A 23712-nucleotide genomic window follows, 5' to 3' on the forward strand; every position below is an offset into this window, starting at 1 on the left:
CGGGAAGAATATGGTTTCAGTAGAGAGAGTGTAGAAGCGATTCACCAGGATGTTGCCTGGAATGGAGGGCTATAGTTATGAAGAGAGATCGGATGTGCTGGGTTTGTTCTCAGTGGCATGTAAGAGCCTGAAGGGTGACCTTATAGTTGTTTACAAAATTTTGAGGTCCACAGATAGGATAGATAATGAGAGTCTTTTACCCAGGGCAAAGGGTCTAGAACTAGAGGCCACAGGTTTAAGGTGATGGGAGAATTTAAAGGACATCTGAGGAGTAAGTTTTTCCACACAGAGAGTGGTGAATATTTGGAACAAGCTGCTAGAGGAGGTGGTGAAGGCAGATACAATTACAATGTTTAAAATGCATTTGGACAGGTACTTGGATAGGAAAGGAATAGAGAGATACAGGCTTAATGCAGACAAATGGGATTCACCTAGATAGGCATCACACTCAGCATGGAAGAGGTGAGCAGTTAGGGCCCATTTCTGTGCTGTACATTTATGAGTGAAATAGTCTTTGATTTTATGAGTAAAACAGTATAGAGATGGAACATCAACCATAATCCTGATAAATGGTGGAACAAATTCAAAAGGATCAGATGGCCAACTGCTGCTCTTGTCTCTTATGTTTTTATAATTAGAATTTTAGTTGGACTTGACTTAACAATATTGCAGTTATGGTCATCATATTACATAAAGGATACAGAGACAGTGGAGAAGCCTATGATGATACTCGAACTGAGTGATTATAATTATCAGGAATGTCTGAACAAACAGAATTCTTTTCTGTAGAAATGAAAAGATTAAAAATAAACTGAAAGAGTTTATATAGTTTGAAGGGTAGTTAAATGCTGTTATTTGATCTCAGAGGTGAATTCAAAACTAATTGTCATACATCAGATAATCACTAGTGTCCAGTACAAATATATTTTACTAAAATAAAACAAACTGGACAATTATAAGACACCATGGATGAATAGTGCCAAATGAGAAGGAAAGTTGAGGGGAGATCATGACAAAGGAGAAACAAAATAATAAGTAAAAAGAGAGACAGGAATCATTAACATCAAGGAACCTGAAATAAAATATCATCTATGGTCACATAAATAAAATAAGGAAAGGATCATCAAGACATGAGTGGAATAAAAGCCATAGTGAAAGGATAGAAATATTAAATACCTTATTTCGTTATCTACTAAGATAAATCAGATAAATGTGGTAAAAGGGTTGCGATTAGAAATCATAACTGAATTTAAAATAGTGGAGAAATATTAAATAAACAGGTCAATGTCAAAGAGGATAACCCTCCTATCCATCTTCCTTAAGTGCATGCATTTTAAAAAATAAAATCTGTGGAAGAGTTGTTAAACTCTATTTTATTACACATTTAATACACTAGGAACGACTGCACCGGCAGATAACTAGCAAATGCATTACATCAATTCTGTTTTTAAGATGGGAGATAGAGAATGTCAAGAGGCTAGAGCAGATAGCATCAGCCTTGGAGAAAATAATGGAAACCATGCTAATTGAGAAATAAAGAACATAATGAACACGAGTATCACTTTCAAAAGAAAGTTTTGCTTTACTTAAGTTGAATTCGTTCAAGAGATAGCAGAGAATAAGCAATGATGATAAGATGTCTAAATTTCCAAAAAGGGTGCTCATAATAGATTAGTGAATGTCGGAGTATGCAGAGTCAGGAGACTATTAGGAAAATAGCTGCAAAACAGAATGCATGGTGGGGGAGTCAAGGGTAGCTTTTGAGTGCCAGAAGATAAAAACTAAAGTGTCATAAAGATTGGTGCTGACACCAGTGTTGCTCATTGTTTATTTAGATTTTGGAATAAAAGGCATCGTTTCTGATTTTGTGAATGATGCAAAATGGGAAAATAGTTAAAACTATTTACGAGCAGGTTTTTAATAAACACACATAGTAACTATAATTGCCAAATACAATAAATGTTCAAGACATTGTATTTGGCTAAAAAATTAGGTCTCATGTTACTTATACAAAGAGAGATCTCAAAGAGGGAAGGGGAAGAAATTCCACCATGTGAGAAGTGAACAGTAAAACAGGGCAAAGAGAAAGGTCATCCATAAGAGTCATGACTCAGCCCAGAAGGTGAAAAATTCATTCCTGCCTCCTTTGCCTGGGATAGGTTCACTGTCAGCAATGATAAATTGTTAGCATAAAAATATGCTGAATATCATGCTTACAATGCAGCAGACATTCAAGCAGAATAGATAAATGGAAAGGAAAATTGCCAAGAACAATAACAGGAGCAAGCACGAATAAGATGAGATAGGCAGGTCTCAGTAAAACAAATGTTGAAGTATTATATAATCATATAAAGATGTTCGTAGGTAGTGTAAAGTCAACTAGTCCCCAACCAGGAACTACTTAGAATGTGCAGGATGAAAAAGCCAGCTCAGTCTTTGGTTTATCCCAGTATCTCAGTGTTACTGTTGTACAAGGGCACAAAGGGCATAATTTAGTTTGTAGATGGAATGCATTCTGCAATCAGCCAGTGAAATGCCTGCACTCTCTGCACTCTATGAAAATGTTGCACTTACCTGAAAAGAAGTGCTGAAATGTACCAACAGTCATAGCAACTTGGAATGTTTCTGAATGTCAAAAGCATTAAAATAAATTGCTAAAACTATTGAAAAAAAACATAAAATTTAAATCACTTACATACCCTTAAGAATTGAAAATCTTTTAAATAAACTCAAAAAAAATCTAAAATTATTTGATCCTTTACAACCATTTGCCATTGGAGTTGATGGAGAGCAGCCTGAGCCAGGGCCAACTCAGGGTGCTCCCCATCATAAGTGGTGAGGAGTTCCCCAACTTGTTTTCTCAAGGTGAATGGCAAAGTGCTGTCTGCAAAACATCAGTAAACAACTGTCAGTAATTTCAGGACTTGCACGTTACCAGATACAAGAGCAGAAATCAAAAGCTTTCTGGCATTTACGCAGGAAGCTCCTGGTGCTTGGAACCACCCAAGTCACCCTGCAAAATCTGAGCTAATTTTTTTTTCTAAAATGAGGATATTGACAATGTCACAGTAGGGTTTTGGATGCAAGTTCAATAGAACTTCCAAATGGGATTTAGGTGTATATCTACCAAGGAAAAAATTGAAGAGTTGGTTGAAGTACCATCAGAACAGTATAAATTGAATAGCTCTTTCAAGGAGCAAGTAGGCATAATGGCAGACTGGTCTGTGCACTATGATTTTACGTTTGCATTCTGCATCATAATGGGTTTCTGTGTCCATACCACCATACCACTGGACTGAATGGACAAGTACATATATATTATGTAATGACTCTTGATGGTTGCTCACACATTCATTGCACCCTATTGGGTTGACCCACACTACCCGTTACAGTCTTTTTGTCCAGTATATTGGATTAACTAAAGAGCAATAAAATCACTCCACTGTAAACATCTACATAGAATTAATGGCACTAATACAATGATGCAGTTTTTTTTAAAAATAGAACTACTTTGGGGAATCCTGAAGCAGTACTCTACAGCATAGATCTGTGCATCTGGTATTCCGATGTTCTAGGTTTTTTCATAGCAATAATACATTAAGTGTTTGACAAATAATTTTTTTTGTTTGTACCAGTGTAAGGCCAGATTTGCAACTGTTTCATTTCATCCTCACAATGTATACACAGGGTGTATTTAAATCTGACTCTGTTCTGCAATTCTGAACATTACACATTAAGGGAAATTGATTCACCTTACTCAGGGCTTTTTATTCCAGCCAGAGGTGTGGATTTAGACGTAACCTGATCATACTAATTCACAGATTATGCATGAGTCAGCAACCTTAAAATAAGAAAAGAAATACTGACATTCATTCTAATCTGTGCTTTTATTTAACTTTTCAAGATAATATGAGAAACTGATCAAATAGAAACTATTTCTGTTTATTGTGGGAGCCAGGGCTAGGGGTGGAGTTTGTCCAAAATTAGAGCAAAGCCTTTCAGGAGTGAATCTAGTTAGCACCTTGTAGAAGCTTGGAACACCTTGACATGCAAAGGATAGTGTAAGTTTGGAACCCTTCCACAGATAGCATTTGACATTGGTTGTCAATTTTACACATGTAATTGGTAGAATTTTATTAATCAAAAGGAATTAGGCGGATATGAAACAAAGGCAGGCCTATATGTTAGTTTACAGATCAGCAATGATCTAATTGAACTGTGAACTGCTCAAGAAGCTAAATGCCTATTCCTTTTTAAGTTGTTGTCTTGATTATTGCTCATTAGAATTACTATATAAATCTACTTCATTTTGATTAGAAAGTATCTATTCCTTATACCCCATAAGGATAGTTCCAGGTGTGTTGGTTAATATCAGAAAGAAAGAGATATAAATATATGTAGACATGTTTTACACCCTTAGAACATATCCAACACTTAGTCACTAATGAATCAAAGTGTGTTCACTGTTGTAAAGTAGGTTGGTCCGTATCTGTTTCATTGATAATGGTTAAGTAGCATACGCTGGCCAGGATACTGGAGCTCCACTGCACTTAATCAAAATAATACTGTGTGATCTTTAATGTCCAGCTGTGAGGATGGGCAGAGACATAATATAACATCTTACCCGCCTTTAACAGTGGGACTTTCCCCAGTTCCACACTGAAACCTTGGCCTAGATTTTGGGCTCAAAACTTTGCAATGGGTCTTGCACTCTCAGCTTCTAACTTAGGCTGCCATGGCCACAGCAGAGATAACCCAATGACTTTGGATAAGAAAGAAGAAATCAACTGACTGGAAAATAGCTATTTGAAGTATTAAGTGAGGGCAAGATCACATTAAACACTCTCCTAACCTTCTCTCAGTATTTCAAAAGATTGGCAGTATTTTGAGCAGCAGCTCAATGCCTGCAAGCTCTGATTGAAATGAGTCTGTAGCTAGTAAGAGAGGATGAATCCCAATTGATCTATGACTACCATTTCTGTGGTTAGCTTTCTTATCACATGAAGTGTTGTTCCACTGGAAAGTAAAGCACTGTAAAGTCCTTTTGCTGTTTGGAAATATTCACAAACCAATTTTCAGTTTGACTCTACAGGAGTCAATTAGAATCTGTGTTTCATTTCAAACCCCTTAATCTGTTTCTGCAGCTCTGACTCTGATATTTGCAGAGATCCTGAATATTCCCAGGAACCTGAAGAATCAACAGATATGTGAGTACACTGTTTTAGCTATTCACGGACAGAATTGCTTTTCATCTTCAAGGTCCATTCCTTGACTTTCCTTTGAACTAATGAGTGAATGTGGTGTAAGTTAAACATGTTTAAAGTAAGCAAGGCAACTAACAACTTATGAAAATCTGAATTTTATTTGCAATTATTCTGGTTCTTCAGCTGTGTGGTGTCATGCTGCTAACTTAGCTTTATGAAGACAGGTTTAAAGGGATGAGGAGTCACTGTGCAGTAATTAAAGATGGAGATCTTGTCTCAATTAGTTTGGAATGTGGACAAGCATGGCTTTTTAAGAAAGATGGAAAGGGTGAAATAGTTTGAAGTACCTGAACAAAGAAAATATGCCAGTAAAAATAGAGGAAGTGGAAATTATGTCAAGTCCACAAGAGGTTGAATAGGCAACATAGTACCACTAATTGAGGAGCTTTCTGAGTCATCATCCATGAGAAGAATGTTGATTCACTGATTCTAGGCTGTGACTATGAATTGTGTTCAGTGCAGCAAAGGAAGAAAGGAAGAGTGGCTGAAGAGAGTGAGGAGGGGATTAACTCCAACCCAAAGAATTGGTAGCATATTAAAGGTAAGGTAGTTAAGGCTACTGCTGGGGGTGAGCCGGGAATGAGGATCAGGTGGGAATGCCATAGAATGCTGAGGAAGGAGTAGAGGAAAATGGTGGTTATATCCTGGAAGAACTGGGCTAACAGTGATGAGAGTAAATTTCAGGCAAATGGTTTGGTTGACTGATATACTGCAGAGGACGAGGAAATGGGGAGTTGGAAAGTGATTAGCAGAAATTCAAGGAGATCAGAAGGCTACAGGTTTCATATCTGGTCTGCACATTCAACCATATGGAATTATTGCTATAATTGTTAAATCCACTTCTGTACTAAAATGAGTTTGGGAAGAAGTTACATCATAAACATTTCTCTTCACAGTTGTGATCGTGATTAGAAAAACATGCCTTGCAAGGAAGGAATGATATGATGTGTTACCTTCCATAATTAAAAAACCCACCAAAATTCAGTATTTGGGCTCACATTTAAAGAGGGTTGAAATTGCCAATAGTAGAGTGCATAATAATGGAAAGAGAGAAGTTTCATCACCTCTATATTTTAACATGAAGTGAATTATCTCATATGAAACAATTGGAAGGAATAACTCAATTGAAGTTGACCCCATAATATCAATGAACGGCTTTAAAAGTGAATGGAGGATATAAATATGAATTTTCTCTGATGATCCAGTCATAAGAAACTCCTTGGTCCACTGTTTAATATTTGATATAGGGAATTTTGTAAAATGCATTAAATCCCATATTTGGTTCCACTTGCCCATATCTTCCATTTTTTGATCTCTCTGTTTATTTTTTTATGACTTGTGAGTTTTGTGTGATAGACATTTGACTAATTAGAAAATGTGTCTGAATGATCAGAATTCTCTCTCCTCCACAGAGTAGTTTTGTGAAATTGTATATTTTTGGAAATTAGTGCCTCTCAATAGATTGAGTGGGTTGGATGGAGTTCCCGACCAGGCAGATTGTACACAGTTTGTCAAAGGAACGATTCAGTTGGCCCATACAACTTTTTTGTTCCAAATGTATTGTTCACAACTCAGTATAAAAATGGAGGCTTGGTAACCATTGTGCAATTTTCATCAAGAAAGACAAATTGTTATTCAAATCAATTGTTTCCACTGAAACAGCTCTAGGCCAGAGCATGCTTAGAATGAAGGAAGGTTGCAGTATTGTCCTCAAGCTGGGCAAATGATTAACGTTGCTTGTGATATCTGAAAGGCCTACCAGCAACCACAATACCTAGAAGTCATGAATCTAGAATAGATTTTTGGAGTTAAATGATGAAAATGGGGTCGTCAGCACTCTCCTCTCAAATCATCGTGTTAGATTCCCATCCTTCTGATGATAGAGATGTTATTGATCTTAGCCTTGGGCTGCACTCTTACCTGTGTATCAGATTTGAGTTTCATTCCAAAAATAAGGACATAATTCAGATTGACAGCAACACAATTTGAAGGATTGTTGCAATTTCGCAAGTTCCATTTGTCTTGTAAAATGTTAAGTTGGGAATAACTTCCCCTTGCCTCAGACAAAAGTTCTTAGGTCTCTATTTCAAAGAACAGGTGTTACCTTACCAGTTCTTGGCTAATATTCATCTCTCAACCAACAGTGATGTAAAGGGGTAAAGAAAAATGGAAAGCTTAGGGTTGCATTTCTGGAGTTTAGGGTTGAAGGTGTGACTTCCAATTACAGAGCGATTAAAACTGGATAGGGTAAGAGGCTAAAATTGGAGGACGATTATTGATATTGTGCGGGTTATGGAATTAGGGAGGGCCAAGGTCAAGAGAGATTTGAAACAAAGATGAGAACTTTGAAGTCAAGATGTTACTTTTGCAAGAACCAATATCAGTCAGCAAATATGAGGCTACTTGGTGAAAAGACTTCTTGATTATCCCATTGCTGTTTTGGGAACCTTTGTTATACATTACTTGGCAGCTCCATTCCCTATATTATAACTATGCTGCTCATGAGAAGTTCTTTGTTGGTTTTTGGCATGTTTTTTGGAATATATAAAAGCAAATACTTCTTGCTAAAGGATAAAATTTATGAGAAACTGGCTACTTGAAGAGCGTATTACGTTTGGTGCTCTCAGATGGTCACATTCAAGAACTTATCCTTATTATAGGAAGGTAAAAAGTACAAGCTATTATTTCCAGCTGAGCCCATATTCCTGGCATTATAGAATCCCTCCTGGTCATTTTTATTCAGTTTGGTATGTAAGTTGCCACCTTTGCATCAAACTTTTAATTAACTGTGAATTACTTAACAATGAATAATCACTGTCAATAATAAATGTTTGCAGAACATTAACATGGGCTTTAGAAAAAAAGTCTTGACTGTTATTAATAATAATTTATTATTTCATAGACTGACAAGCTCTTCTGTGTTTAATGATGATTAAACTCTCCTGTCCATTAACGTGTGACATTGCTGTATTTAATTTAGTGTTTTAATGAGCAATAAGACAAATTAAAGATAAACTCACAGTCAAAATTTTAAAGGTAGGAACCAAAACACTTGAGTGGGGGAGAGGGGACTGCAGCAGTGCATATATTCTTCCTGAAGTTCATTTAATTTTCCAGTTGATCCAGGTAGTTTTGTAGACAGGAAAATGCTCTGTGGAAAATGAACAAATAAATGGATCATATTTTTAATATATTAACAGGCATAAGAGTCTTAAGAGGAATTTCTTCTCACCTCTGTAATGAATGCCCAAACCCTCATGTTGAGTCTATGGCCCCTGGGTCTTGAAATTTAGTTCAGGGGAACATCAATTCAGCATTTACCTTGTCAACTCCCTTAAGAATCTTGTTGTCACATGAGAGGTCAAGCAGACTGAACCCACGCTTTCACCTATGAGAGTGCTAATACTATAAAAGGAGGAAGGTTTGGGAGGTGAAATTGAGTTTTAAGTGTGTTAAAACAGCCCCTTACATCTGTTGATGTATAACTAATAGAGTTTTAAATATTATTCATTTGTGGTCCTCTGGTGAATTTCTTGAAATTGTTATAGGCTAAGCAGAGCAACACCCATGTGTTTGTTTCTTTGCTTTCCCAATCCTCTTTTTTTAATGATGGCCATTTTGAATTACTGTACAGCATATACCTACTGTCTGTGGAAGGACCAAGTGCAGCTGGCAATATTAAGCATTTTAATTAATTCATACTGTGCTATTTCATCATTTCAAAATGAATTATTGCCCATATATGTGACACCTAAAGAATCTGTATTGTCGTTTGTCTTCTGATTCAGCTTAAATTTCACTCCTTACTGAAAGTAGCTTTAATGCCTTTTTAATCTAACATATTTAAAAAGATATTTGTTCAAGTAACTGGTGTTAGAGTTAGTGATAGCACTTTAGAAATATGTACAAGATGACAATTTGTAATGCAACAGATTTTTTAAAAATTTCTATCTTCCTAAGGATGGATATACTTATGAGAAGCAAGAGAATGGAGACTGATCAAAATTTGTGTTTCCTTACCCCATAGAAGGATGCTCTTTGGCCTATTGAGTCTAAGAGCAATTCCATCAATCCCTCTCCCCCACATTTTTCCCCCATAACCTTCTTTCTCTCACATACCATCAATTCTTCATCCAATACATGGGGTAATTTACAATAGCTTATAAACCAACTTTAAAACCAAATCCTATTATTAGAAATAACTGATTAAATGAGTTTCACAAGATCACAAGACAAGGGAGCAGAAGCAGGCCATTCGGCCCATCGAGTCTGCTCCAAGGAAAAGGGAAAAAGAAATGGGGTGGGAAAAAAAACTATTCTAATCCCATTTTCCAGCCTTATCCCCATATCCCTTGATACCCTGACTATTTAGATATCTGTCTATCTCCTCCTTGAACACCCCCACTGATCTGGCCTCCACTGCTGTGCGTGGCAAGGAGTTCCACAATTTCACCACCCTCTGGGTAAAGAAATTTCTCCTCATCTCTGTCTTGAAACTGTACCCTCTAATTCTAAGATTGTGCCCTCTGGTCCTGGACTCGCCCACCAAGGGAAACAGCCTAGCCACATCTGCTCTATCCTTTCCTGTCAACATTTTAAATGTCACTACGAGGTCCCCTCTCATCCTTCTGTACTCCAGTGAGTACAGTCCAAGAGCCGACAAACGCTCATCATACGTAAGCCCTTTCATTCCCGGAATCATTCTCGTAAATCTCCTCTGAACCCTCTCCAACGTCAGCACATCCTTCCTAAGATGTGGGGCCCAAAACTGCGCACAGTATTCCAAATGAGGCCTCACTAGTGCCCCGTAGAGCCTCATCAACACTTCCTTACTTTTATACACTATACCTCTCAAGATGAATGCCAACATAGCATTCGCTTTCTTAACCACCGATCCAACCTGGTGGTTAACTTTTAAGGTATCTTGTACGAGTACCCCCAAGTCCCTTTGTACTACCGTACTTTCAATCTTCTCTCCTTCTAGATAATAATCTGCCCGTTTATTTCTGTTTCCAAAGTGTACAACTGCACATTTCTCAACATTGAATCTCATCTGCCATTTCCTTGCCCATTCTCCTAAACTGTCTAGGTCCCTCTGCATCCTTTCTATTTCCTCTATGCTCCCTACTCCTCCACTTATCTTGGTGTCATCCGCAAACTTAGCCACACAACCCTTTATTCCATCATCCAAATCATTGATGTACAAGGTAAAAAGGAGCGGCCCCAACACCGACCCCTGCGGCACACCACTAGTAACCGGTAACCAACCAGAACGAGATCCTTTTATTTCCACCCTTTGCTTCCTGCCAACCAGCCACTGCTCCACCCATTCTGCTATCCTACCCATAATTCCATGACCTCTCAGCTTATTAATCAGTCTCTTGTGAGGCACCTTATCGAAGGCCTTTTGGAAGTCTAAATACACAACGTCTACCGCCTCTCCCTTATCCACCCTAACTGTGATTTCTTCAAAAAACTCCAATAGGTTGGTCAGACAGGACCTCCCCTTCACAAAACCATGTTGACTAGGTCCAATCTTGCCTTGCGCCTCTAGGTATTCGGTAACCTCCTCCTTGAGGATAGATTCCAATAATTTTCCCACCACTGACGTCAGACTAATAGGTCTGTAATTTCCTTTGTGCTGCCTCCCACCTTTCTTATACAACGGAACTACATTTGCTACCCTCCAGTCCTCCGGAACCATGCCAGAATCTATCGATTCCTGGAAAATAATCGCCAATGCCTCCGCTATCTCTACAGCCACCTCCTTCAGAACCCGGGGATGCACCTCATCTGGTCCAGGAGACTTATCAGTCTTAAGCCCCTTTAGTTTTCCTAGCACCTTCTCCCTAGTAATCTCAACTGAACTCAGTTCCAATTCGTGAGACTCCTGACTAACCGGCACATTGCTTATGTCCTCCACGGTGAAGACCGATGCAAAATATTCATTCAATTCCCTTGCCATCTCACTATCGTCCATTATAATAGCTCCTGCACTGTTATCAATTGGTCCTATGTCAACCCGTGTCTCTCTTTTATTCCTTATGTATTTAAAAAAGCTCTTAGAATTCTTCCGAATGTTGTCCGCCAGCTTCCTTTCATAACTCATCTTTGCTTTCCTAATGACCTTCTTAGTTTCTCTCTGCAGATTTTTAAAAACTTTCCAATCTTCTGTTTTCCCACTAATTTTTGCTACTTTGTACGCAGCCCCTTTTGCTTTTATTTTATCCTTCACCTCCCTCGTTATCCACATCTGTGCCTTTTTTTTCCATTCAAAACCTTTTTTCTTGGAATATGTCTATCCTGCATTTTCCTTATTTCCTGTAGAAATTTCTTCCATTTCTCCTCCGCCGTCCCTCCAGCTAACTTACTCCTCCAATCAATTTGGGCCAACTCTTCTCTCATACCTTTGTAATTTCCCTTATTCCACTGAAATATCGATACACCAGTTATCAGCTTCTCCTTCTCAAACTTGAAACTAAACTCAATCATATTGTGATCACTTGTTCCCAGTGGTTCCTTTACCTTTAGTTCCCTAATCACCTCGGGTTCACTACACAGCACCCAATCCAAAACAGCCGATCCCCTGGTGGGCTCCTCAATAAGTTGCTCCAGAAAAACATCCCTTAGACATTCCACAAACTCACTCTCCTGAGTTCTACTGCCTTGCTGGATTTCCCAGTCCACCTTCATGTTAAAATCCCCCATAATTATCTTCACATTGTCACTCTGGCACACTTTTTCTATCTCAATCTGCAACTTATGGTCCACTTCCTGACTGCTGTTAGGGGGCCTATATATGACTGCTACTATTGTCCTTTTACCCTTGCTATTTCTTAGCTCCACCCATAAGGATTCCACTTCCTCTGACCCAATGTCCTTCCTTTCTATTGATTTTATATCACTACTAACCATCATGGCCACACCTCTCCCTCTGCCTACCCGCCTGTCCTTCCTATACACTGTGTACCCCTTGACATTCAGTTCCCAATCACATCCATCATGAAGCCACGACTCAGTGACTGCAACGATGTCATATTTATTAACCTGTAGTTGTGCCACTAGGTCATCTACTTTATTCCTGATGCTACGTGCATTTAAATATAGTACGTTTAGACTGGTATCTGCTATTGATTTTACTTCTATTGTTCAGCAGATTATCCTGACTTTCTACCTGTCCATCCTTCTTACTATCTTCGCTACCTACTATCTTAGACATGTTCCTGTAGACCTCATCCCCTATCCTAACATTCGGTATCCTAACATCCTCATCCCCGATCCTAACATTCTGTATCCTAACATCCTGATTTGTTGTACTTCTATTATTCAGTAAATTATCCTGACTTTTCACCTGCCTGTCCTTCTTGCCATCCTCAATGGATTCGTTTCTATACAGTTCCTCCCTCACCTTAGCATCTTGTAACCTAGCATCCTGGTTACCATCCCCCTGCCAGATCAGTTTAAACCCTCCCCTACAACTAAATTAAACATTCCCGCCAGGATATTGGACCTTTTGGAGTTTAGGTGCAACCCATCCTTAGCGAATAGGTCTTGCCTCCCCCAAAAAAGGTCCCAGGTATCCAAGAATCTGAAGCCCTGCCCCTTGCACCAGTCACTCAGCCACGCATTCAACTGCCAGAGCTTTCTATTCTTCCTGTCATTGACACGTGGCATGGGTAGTAGTCCTGAGATTACTACCCTTGAGGTCCTACTTCTCAACCTTCTCCCTAATGCCTTGTATTCCTCCTTCAGGACCTCTTCTCTTTTTCTACCTACATCATTGGTACCTACATGTAGCAAGACTTCTGGCTGCTCACCCTCCCCTCTCAGAATATTCTCGACACGGTCCGTGATATCCCGTACCCTGGCACCAGGGAGGCAACACACCATCCGAGACTCATTGTCGGTATCGCAGAATCTGCTATCCGTACCCCTTACTATCGAATCCCCAATAACCACTGCATTTCGCTTCCTCTGCTGGACCACAGTACCAGACACGGTGCCAAGGTCCTGGCTGCTGAGGTCTTCCTCTATGAAGTCATCCTCTCCAACCGAATCTAAAATGAGATATCGGTTTTTGAGGGGGACCGCCACTGAGGTGCTGTCTACATATTCTTTATAACTCCTGTCTATCTCCTGCTCGCTCTCCCTAACCAACCGAAGGTCATCCAGCTGCTGCTCCAGACTCTCAATCCGTTCCTTGAGGAGCCGCATCTCGGTGCACTTTGCGCAGATGTAGTTATCAGGGAGTCTGGTCGTCTCCCAGGGGTCCCACATCTGACACTCCAAATACAACACTAATCCCAGATGCATACTGCTGAATATCACTGAGCTCAACAACTAAACTAAAATAATAACTTATCCCCTCTCTATAATCTTGCCTCTTTCCCGCTCTCGCCGAAGCCCGTTGAGCCAAAGCCTAACCCACTCTGCTCCCTCACACTCCGCTGCCCGCTCCGACGCTGCCCGCTGGATATGCTCGTCTGCTTTTTAAATCACCCGCGCACTTCCGAGTGACGTCACGCGCCTGCGCAGTCACTCGCCGCTGTCCAGAATGCTAGAAAGAGAAAAAAAAACTCGCTCGTTATTTTCCGGCACTCTCCGCTCTCTCGTCGCTGGAAAGAAAAGTGAAGGCGAACCTCCGACTTTTAAATCGCCTGCGCGCTTCCGAGTGACGTCACGCGCCTGCGCAGTCACTCGCCGCTGTCCCGAACGCTCGAAAGAGAAAAAAAAACTTGCTCGTTATTTTCCGGCACTCTCCGCTCTCTCGTCACTGGAAAAACATGGAATAAAGTAGGCAATGCTTGAATTTCAGTGACTGACAGAATCAAACTGCTGAGAAGATATCTTTAAGATATCTTTATTAGTCACATGTACATTGAAATACAGTGAAATGCATCTTTTGCGTAGAGTGTTCTGGAGGCAGCCCACAAGTGTCGCCATGCTTCTGGTGCCAACATAGCATGCCCACAACTTCCTAACCGTACATCTTTGGAATGTGAGAGGAAACCGGAGCACCCGGAGGAAACCCATGCAGACACAGAGAGAACATATAACGTAGACAGTGACTGGAATTGAACCCAGGTCGCTGGCGCTGTAAAGCATTACGATAACCTGTCCATGGCTGTCCGTGGGTTTAAGCTTACTTTAGGTTTAAAAACAAAATGTACTACTGACATAGCATTGCACTATTAGAGATCCCATCTTTCTATCATTGCCATGTCAGAAGATCCATATTTGTATAAAAAATTCCATGGAAATACTTCAAAAGAGAACAGGAAAGTGTGTTGGCTAGTAGTTATCTCTCCATCTGACAATACCAGATAATTTTGTTAACATCAATAAATCAGATTTTCTTGCTATTATTGCATGGCTCTACACAAATTACATTGCAACAGTGACTATACTTCAAAAGTACTTCATTGGCTGTGCTTTAGGTTTGCTGAGGTCATGGAAAGCCCCTGTAGAAATGAAAGTTCTTTTTCCATGAACATCACCAAACAGAAAACTCAGCTGACTAATTTAAGTACCTATAGTCACAAATTACTAAAATCCAGGAATGGATTGCTGCAGTAATTTATTTGTATATTTTTATGTAACTGTTTTAAAATAGTTATAAAGTTAAAATAGTTATAAAAACTGAAAACATGTAGTAATTTTCTCATTGAATATTTCATCAGCTAACTTGCACATTAACCTGGATGAGAACTTAATTTACCACAGTGGTTGAAAAAGAAAAAACAAATGCCAGCAATTATGATAAGAAAGGGGTGTAGTTTTGGTGTCCAGAGTGGTTTCTTGTGATTCTATCTTAGAAGAATTTTCCCCTAAATAGGTGAATTGCAGATGTCCTGAGGCTGCTGCTGGTGCTGTTAGCTCATGGTTTTTTTAAAATTCTGTTTATGGAGACCACCCATTCTCTGACTGATCATTACCTTTTGTTCTGCACCAGCACAGACATTCCCTAGGAATGCAAAAATCCTCATCCTGTGAGACTGAGAGATGAGCATATTCCAAGAGTTCACTTTAGTTTTGTATTCAACAGAAGCAAGGTCATTTGATACTTGTCAACTGCTGACATTATGTTGAGTGTTACCCTCTATTTTTTGATCAAATGAAAATCAGTTCAGTATAATCAAAGTAATTCTTGGTTCCAGAGAAAACAGAAGCTGTAGATAGATAGATTTTTCCTTTTTTTGTACATACAAAAGATAAGCAGGAGTAGGCCATTTAGTCCCTAGCCAATGGAAAAGTCATCTCTGTGTCTTTTCTTTCAAGCCCTATAAGAATGTTATATGTTTACATGAGATGTCCCTGATTTTTCTAAACCCTAGAATATAGGCCTAGTTTGTTTAATCTCTTCTCATTAGGGATCTCAGCATGCTAGGAATTAATCTGGTAAACCTTCTTCTATTGCACTCCCTCCATTGCAAGTATCCTCGGGTAGGAAGATCAGTCTTCCAGGTGCAGTTTCATCAGGAGCCTATATAACTAGAGAAGGGCATCTTGACTCTTGCATTCAAAATCTCTTGAAATAGAGACCAATATACCATTGCCTTCCTAATTGCTTTCTGTATCTGCATTTTAGTCTCCAGCAATTTATGAGTAAGGGCAACTAGGTCTCTGAGTACCACCACTTTTCAGTCTCTCAGCATTTAAAAAAATATCTTGCTTTTCTGTTTTTTCCCCCCACCAAAATGAATGACTTTAAATTTTACCTTATCATTTGCCATGCCTTGCCCATTCATTTAGCCTGTCTGTATTTTCTTAAACTTCTCTGCATCCTCCACACAATTCTTACTAGCACCCAGTTCTGTATCAGCAGCAAATCTGAATATGTCACACTTGCTTTCATCATTGAGATTAATGATACAAATTATGAATAGCTGAGGCCCCAGCACCAGTCCCTGTAGCACCCCACGAGTCATAACCTCCCAACCCATAAAGGACCCATTTATTCCTACTTGCAAATTTCTGACTGTTAACCTTTCTTCATTTCACACCTGAACATTACCCTCAATCCCATATGCTCTACTTTGCTTTAATAACCTCTTTTCTGACACCTTACTGTTGACCTTCTGAATACACCAAATCTCCTTGCTCTATTATACTAGTTGTAACTTCAGAAAGCTTTAACTGAATTGTCAAACATGATTTTTCTTTCATAAAGCTATGTTGATTCACTCTAATCCATTTATTTTCTGAGTGTCCTGTTGCCATTTCCTTAGTTATAGATTCTAGCATATCCTGTACTATTCATATCAGGCTAATTAGTCTGTAGTTCACAATTTTCTCTTTCCCTTTTTAAATTGTGGGGTTGAATTTGCTGCTTTTTGGCCTCTGAGAATCTTTCTAGAATGTACAGAATTCTGTATGATGACAACCAATGTATCCACTCTCTCCATCGCTACCTCTTTAAAACTCTGGGGTGTAGGTCACATGCCCTGGGGATTTTTCAGATTTCAGTCCCATTAATATGTTCAATACTACTTCCTTACAAATAGTAATTTCCTTCAGCTTCTTACTCTCTCCTTTAGTTCTCCACCAAGTCTACTAGGACTTTTGTGTCTTTTTTTCCTGTGAAGACGTATGCAAAATATTTGTTTAATTTCATTGCCATTTCCCTATTCCCCAATATAATTTCTCCTCACACATTAAACTCTTTACACATGCTTATAAAGACTTTAATAGTCTGTAATTATGCCTCTTGTTAAGGTATTATTATATTGCATAGTCATTCTTCAGAACTGATGGTGGACGAATCATACTTGCATGGTTGCTACAGTTTCCTTCTGTGTATTTTTAATATTATCAACCTGTGTCCATCCTTGTTCTGTATCATCCAGATACCACAAGATAGAGCCCAATATGTTGGTGGGAATTTAATCTGTATGCTAGCCCACTTTCCCCCTCCAAGTGTCCCCCTCCTTGTGATTAGTCTTGCTGGGGATTTAGTTGCTCTTTACCAGTAACTCCCAATTACCTCACATAAATAGTCATTTGGAGACCTACTGCTGTAACTTTGCTAGTGCTAACCCCTGGGATACGTGGAGGTAGAAAGGTCTGGAGATAACGAGGAGCTGAAAGAATGAGTATTAGTAAAAGGTAGTATTGGAGACATTTTACTGGAACTGAAAGTGATAAATCCCCAGGACTGATGACTTCTAGTGGAGTGTAATTAAAGTATTCAGCTGCATCCGGCTAAGCACCTTCATTACATTCTAAGTAATATTATTAGCATTGATATTATCATGTCCATATTCTGACTGTGGAATCCCAATGTGAGCCAGCAGTTCAGGATATCAATTTATAATCGGTTGTAGTGTATGTAATGGACCTTTAGATATTACTTATTATTGGAAGCAGCTCTTTATGTGCTGGGAATTTTCGGTAATATACTGAGCACTTAATTATTATGACGTAAGCTCTGTTTAGAAAATAATTAACAACAGCAGTGTGTTGCACTGATAAGTAGGTGATGTAAATATTTTCTCTCCATTTCCTATCCATGTGTGCCACACCCAGCACTGGTTATTCCAATTTGGTTATTCTGATACATCTAAGTATTTGTATTATGTGTACACGCTGAGAGTGCCACTGAATTCTGTGGTGTAGGAACTGAACCCAGACCTAAAACTGAATCACAAATTTGGATTTACCACAAGATGCACTGGGTGGTTATTGAAAATCTGGTCACTTTTTTTTCCAATTATTCACCCTGTTCAGCTGTCACACTGTCTACCTTCAAATTCCTGGCTCAGTACAGCATCATAGTAGATTCTTTCATCCAATGAGCAACACCTACCAGAATTTTTCCTGCAACTATTGCCAATAGAATATAGGGCAGAAGTGGACCACCCACCCCCTCACATTCTCATATATTTACATATTTCATATATATTTTATCATATTTCATTATGACGGAGAAGAAGGACATTTGGCCTCCATATTATTAAATGGCCTTTATGTCTTTTACTTTGCTTACATGAATTTTGCTAAATCCCATCCCCAAATTCAGTATTATTTTTCTTTGGATATCTGTCATGCTGTCTTCATGCACTGTCATCATTATTAGTTTTCAAGCCCCCTACACTCCACCCTTTCTTTACTCCAGATTCCAATTTTCCACTCTCCACTCCTGGTCCCCATTTGACAATCCCACCCCCACCTCCTGCCTCCGCTAATGCTGGTCTTCCCTCCAGCAGAGAATGGCAAGCTGGGATTGGGAGAGGGAATTGCATTGGGATCTAGACAAGGGACTGCCAAATTGGGACTGGGGATGGAGAACAGCAAGTTGGGTTTAGGGACTAGCAAACTGGAATAGTGAGCAGAGAGCTCCAAATTGTGATCAGAATTGAGAAGCAGTAAGTTTGTATGGATAGATGTAGCTTAAATTGGAGGTCAAAAGGTTGTTGATGGGTAAGAATTATAAATCCCTCCCTACCCCTCTTCAGATCCCAGTTACCCTCCCCACCCTTCCTGATGCCAGACCCAACCCCCTCCTGATACCAGCCCTCACTTGCTAGTCCCTGATTCCATTCCCAATTCGCTGTTCTCCACTAATGATCCCAGTTTGCTGTTCTGTTCCTGATCCTATCTGGACAGTCTCTACTCCCAATCCTCATGCCATGTCCATTCCTGATTCCAACTTGCAAATCCTCACTCCCAATGCAAATTGTCATTCTCCACTGCAAACTCCTCACCCTGTCTTCATTTGCTGATCTCTGCTGCCCCCGCCTCCTTTTAGCATAGGCCAGCTTTGGGTTTGTCAGCTTCCCACATCCTTGAGAGGAGAAGAAGATGGAATATTTTCATCTGTGAAACATGCAGTTCCTTGACTGTTGTAACTGAGGTCCAACTCGTGGGAATCCCTGGCTAAAGGTTGCTCAAATAGTGGAGGAGGAACCAGGGAGGCTCCAAGCACAAGGACATGGAAGGCAAACACAAGGAAGGGACATGCAATAACCCCATAAATTACCCATCTACATCATCAAACGCTACCTGTCTCAGCTGTGACAGGGTCTGTGGATCCTGTAATGGACTCTTTTTTTCAACTCAGAACCCACAGAACTATAGGGGAATCAGGTCTTTCTCAACCAAGAGAGGGCAATGCTAAGTGAAGGAAAAGCTGCAACACTAGGTTTATTGGCTGAACGGGACCTTATTTCAACTATATAATATAAATTAAATTAAAATTTTCTCCCAGATCAAAGAGGCGTCTCAAAATGTAATATCAGCCTTTAAAATCCTTCTCTAGTTTACAGAAGAAAAGTGCATATAACATTCTATTCTCCTGCTCTCACCCCCAGCTTTACATGTACATACGCCATTACTCTGCCAGCAGTTAATGTGGAAAAGGGACAAAATTGCACAGTGAATAACATGTACAATATAACCTCTCCATTAATTAATCCCTCTTCCATCCTTTAAAATGCTTCATAGACTTTAGACAGACATTATTATTAATGTATTTTGGTTTTAACAATTTGTGGTGAAGATTGAAAACCTGTAGCAGCTACTCTCACTAAATGTCATAAATCGAAGATTGGTTGTAATCTTACTGCACGTAGCTGCTACATGTTGCATCCCGAAGGAGTAATGGCTGGAAATTCCAGATAATGTATCAAATGATTAAGGACATATTTTGCAAAATCTTGCCTATTTCCTAACTGCTTTTTCGGCATGCTCTGTCTCAAGTATTAATCATGAACTTGATGGTAAACATAAAAGGGGAAATGGATGCTTCTTGCATACTGTTGTAACTTTGATTAAAGTATTCCCATTCAGTTTGTGTACATAATGGCCACAGCCTGGAAGTCTGTGTGTTCTGATAAAACGCACATCAACATGGTAGTTTCATTCATCTGTGAAAACACTAATGATAATGTACACAAAGAGACTATCTTTCAAATTGGTAAATGAGTTTGGTGAAATGCAGCAATCATTCCACTAGACAATGAAGAGGTACTTCCGTTTTAAATTGATACATGTGATTACTCTTTGTACAAATGAGACATTTAGCAGTTTTAGAGTCAGACCATTCTAATACTGCAGAACAGAGATTCCTGGTTGCCAATCTGGTTCAGCTGTGATTGCAAAGTTGGTCTATGAATAGAAAAAAAACATTTACTGTACAATGTTTGATCCATCTGCAGCAAGGGTTTCAATAAATGATGATTGGCTTATGAACAAACGATCAAGAGTGGTCATTCAGCCCCTTGAGCTTGTTCTTCCATTCTGATAGCTCATAGCAAGTGTTTAAGGAAGAAAACAGAAAATTTGGTCACGTATTAAAACTGCTCATGTGGCTAAGTCTTTGTTTATGTTTCATTCTCCGGGAGGTAATGTTAGTCAGCTCTTAATCTTTCCTTGATATTGTTCATAAAAAAGATAAAATAGTGAAAAGAAAATGTTTAGACCATCCTGCCTAATAAATTATCTGCCATTTCTTGGACAAAAGCTTGCAACTGTTATACTTCAAAACCAGATCTGTTATCAGAATCAAGGATTAACTGCGATTGGTGTACCTCCTAGTTCTTGCCTAGGTGTAGAATCCAGTTCTTTTCCAGAGTTTGAGATTAATAACTCAAGAACTAGCACCCTGCATCTCAGATCCGATTCACAGCTTAGCTCTTGATCCCAATGTGTTCCAACGTGAGGATTTTGTATCTTCAGTTACAAACTTTTCTTTAAACTCCAGATTTATTAACTAAATTTAAGTTCTACAGCTGCTGTGTTGGGATTTGAACACTTGGCTCCATTCCATTTTACGTCATTTGTTCTTCGGGTCACAGACCCAGATTTGCCATTTTGTGGGCTTACACATACATTTGAATTCCCAAACATGTCAAAGGTAGCAAGAACTGTTGGCTTATCAGAGATAAGCATATTAATTCTCTCTATGGGAAATTGCTTCATTTAGGTGGTTATTGTTTCTGTGATTCTCCAGTCTTGCAAGTATAACATATATTTGTATGGTTTCATGTGTTTGATGATCATTAGAGTTTGATTGTTTTGATCAAATTTGCCTCAAATCTTAATATGTTATTTCAGGACAGACGTTTTTGCAGTTTGTTGTGTGAACACATTTTGATAGTGTTCTGTTCTGAAACTGGACAATAATTAGTGCTCCACTGCCTCTGTAGTTAAGTAGAATAAAATTCACTTTGCAAACATGGAATTTGCAAAACAAATTCTTCTATTTAATATTGATACCTTTCAGAAGGAAAAATACTTCTAAAAGAACACAGGGCCTGGGGGCCTGTTGTTCTACGTCTCCCCAGCCATCTGTTGCATCAAATCCCAATGTTTTTATCAACCTTATGTTTTCCTATCTTTTTGCTATGTCTTTTCCCGGTCATCTGCATTATCTGCTTCTCCTAGCCCACCAGCCACATCCTGAATTCACCTTTCCAATCTTTAGCAGTGGTTTATATATGTCGTAAGCTGCTGGTATTGAAGTATACTAGATCAGAAAAACCTAGCACTGAAGTGTGAATATGCTATTCAAGGCCACCTACCATCAATTTCCTGATTATAATGTGATAAGGTGTGAGCTTCCCCAAATCAATATACTGACTGGTAAAGCTCTGCAGCACTGTGATAAATATCGAGAAAATCACAGAGAGATACAGTACAGAAACAGGCTTTTCAGCCCACTGAGTCCACACTGACCATCAACCACCCATTAACTCTGATCCTATATTAATCCCATTTCTTATTCTCCCTATATTACCAACAACCCCCCCCCCCACCGCCCCCAATTCTACCACTCACCTAAGGCAATTTTCAGTGTTCAATTACACTACCAACCCACACATCTTTGGAATGTGAGAGGAAACACAGGCAGTCACAGGGAGAACGTGCAAACTCTGCACAGGCAGCACCTGAGATAAGGATTAAACCTGTGTCTCTGGAGTTGCAAGGCAGCAGCTGTACTAGCTGTGCCATTTTGCTGACAAATGATTGTTGCCCCTTGAGTGAAGAAACGTTTCCCTATTATATCTGTTTAAAGGTTGTTTCCTTTATTTCCTAAGGCCTTCCATACTTTGAATGACATTCCTTGTTTGAGTGCAGAACATTTTGATTAGTTTTGATCTAATGATCTTAGAAGTAATGTATAAAATACAATGTACTTTATCTTACAAATTTCTATCCAAAGAAATTGAGAACCATTGAACAAAGCTCTTCAGTATCTTTCCTCCACTATAAGCTCTTACTTGACCCAATGTTATCATCATTGGCACCATGGTTATTAGCATTGACTGGAAGTTTCACTAAACAAGCCACATGCAGGTCAGAGACTGGCATCCTACAGTGAGTGAACTACCTCCTGACACCCCAAGGCCATTCAGCAATCTGCAGGGGACAAATCAAAAATGAGAGAGAATATTCTCCATATACCTGAATGATCACAGTTCCAACGAGGCTTGAGAAGCTTAATAACACCTAAGATAAAGAAACCTTCATGGTCGGTACCTCCAACCACCTTAAGTAATCACTCCTACCATCACCAACACAGCATGATTGCCATGTGGATTATCTCCAAACTGCAATTGTGGTTACTCGCCAAAGTTACTCCAACAGTACCTCCCAAACCTTTGGACCTACCTCATAGAAGAGCAAGGACAGCACGCATGTGAAAACCCCACCATGTGCAGTTTCTCCTCCAGGATTAGGGATCTGTTGCTGTTCCTACATCATTGCTGATTCCAAACCCTGAACTGCTTACTCAACAGCACCACCTTTTCAAGAGCAATAAATAACTGCTGTATTAGGATGACCTGCAACCCATAAATAAATTAAGAAAAGCATCTCTTCACCAAGACCTACAGATTTTTCCAATTTTTTGTACTCCATATTCTGCTGTAAAGCAAACCGATATGAACAAGTCCAGATGAAGGATCTCGACCCAAAATGTCGACTGTCTTTTTCCCTCCTCAGATGCTGCTTGACCCACTGAGTTTATCCAGCAGTTTGGTTTCTTGCTCCAGATTTCAGCATCTGCAGTCTCTCGTGTCTCCTGATATGAATAACTGTTCGGAAAACAAATAAAACTGCAGATGCTAGAATCTGAATTGATTAACGGTCTTCTTGTTTGGAAGTGAATTAGTTCCCAAGCAAGCTTTCACCCACTCACTTGCCCATACTGAAGGAATCCCGCATTATTAAAGATGTGTTACCTTTCAGATGAAACTGAGGCATCAGATGGAAGTAAAAATCTCTTTGTACTATGTTGAATAAGTGTAACAGAATTCTAACAGTGCCCTGGTCAATTTTTATCTTTTTTAAACAAACTCATTAAAAACACATTATCTGATCATTATCATTGTTTCTATCAAGGGATTTTGTTGTTCAAATTGCCATGTGCATTTCCTACCAGGCTACAGTGACTGAACATCAAAAGTACTTCATTACCTCCAAACTACTTTTGAAATTTCCCAAGGTT

General features: G+C 39.3%; 1 protein-coding gene across 5 annotated transcripts in view; it reads left to right on the forward strand.

Moving 5' to 3' along the window:
- rad18 (RAD18 E3 ubiquitin protein ligase) overlaps window positions 1-23712 on the forward strand; it is a 219377-nt gene that overhangs the window by 190375 nt on the left and 5290 nt on the right. For 4 of the 5 annotated variants that reach the window (XM_052018687.1, XM_052018691.1, XM_052018689.1 and 1 more), the window contains one exon: window positions 5145-5207. The exons of the other annotated variant lie outside the window; for it this stretch is intronic. In XM_052018687.1, coding sequence (XP_051874647.1) covers window positions 5145-5207 — 63 coding nt within the window. The remainder of the gene's footprint in view (window positions 1-5144; window positions 5208-23712) is intronic. 5 annotated transcript variants of the gene reach the window in all.

This window comes from Pristis pectinata, chromosome 6 (genome assembly GCF_009764475.1).
Source record: "Pristis pectinata isolate sPriPec2 chromosome 6, sPriPec2.1.pri, whole genome shotgun sequence".
Lineage (NCBI taxonomy): Eukaryota > Metazoa > Chordata > Chondrichthyes > Rhinopristiformes > Pristidae > Pristis > Pristis pectinata.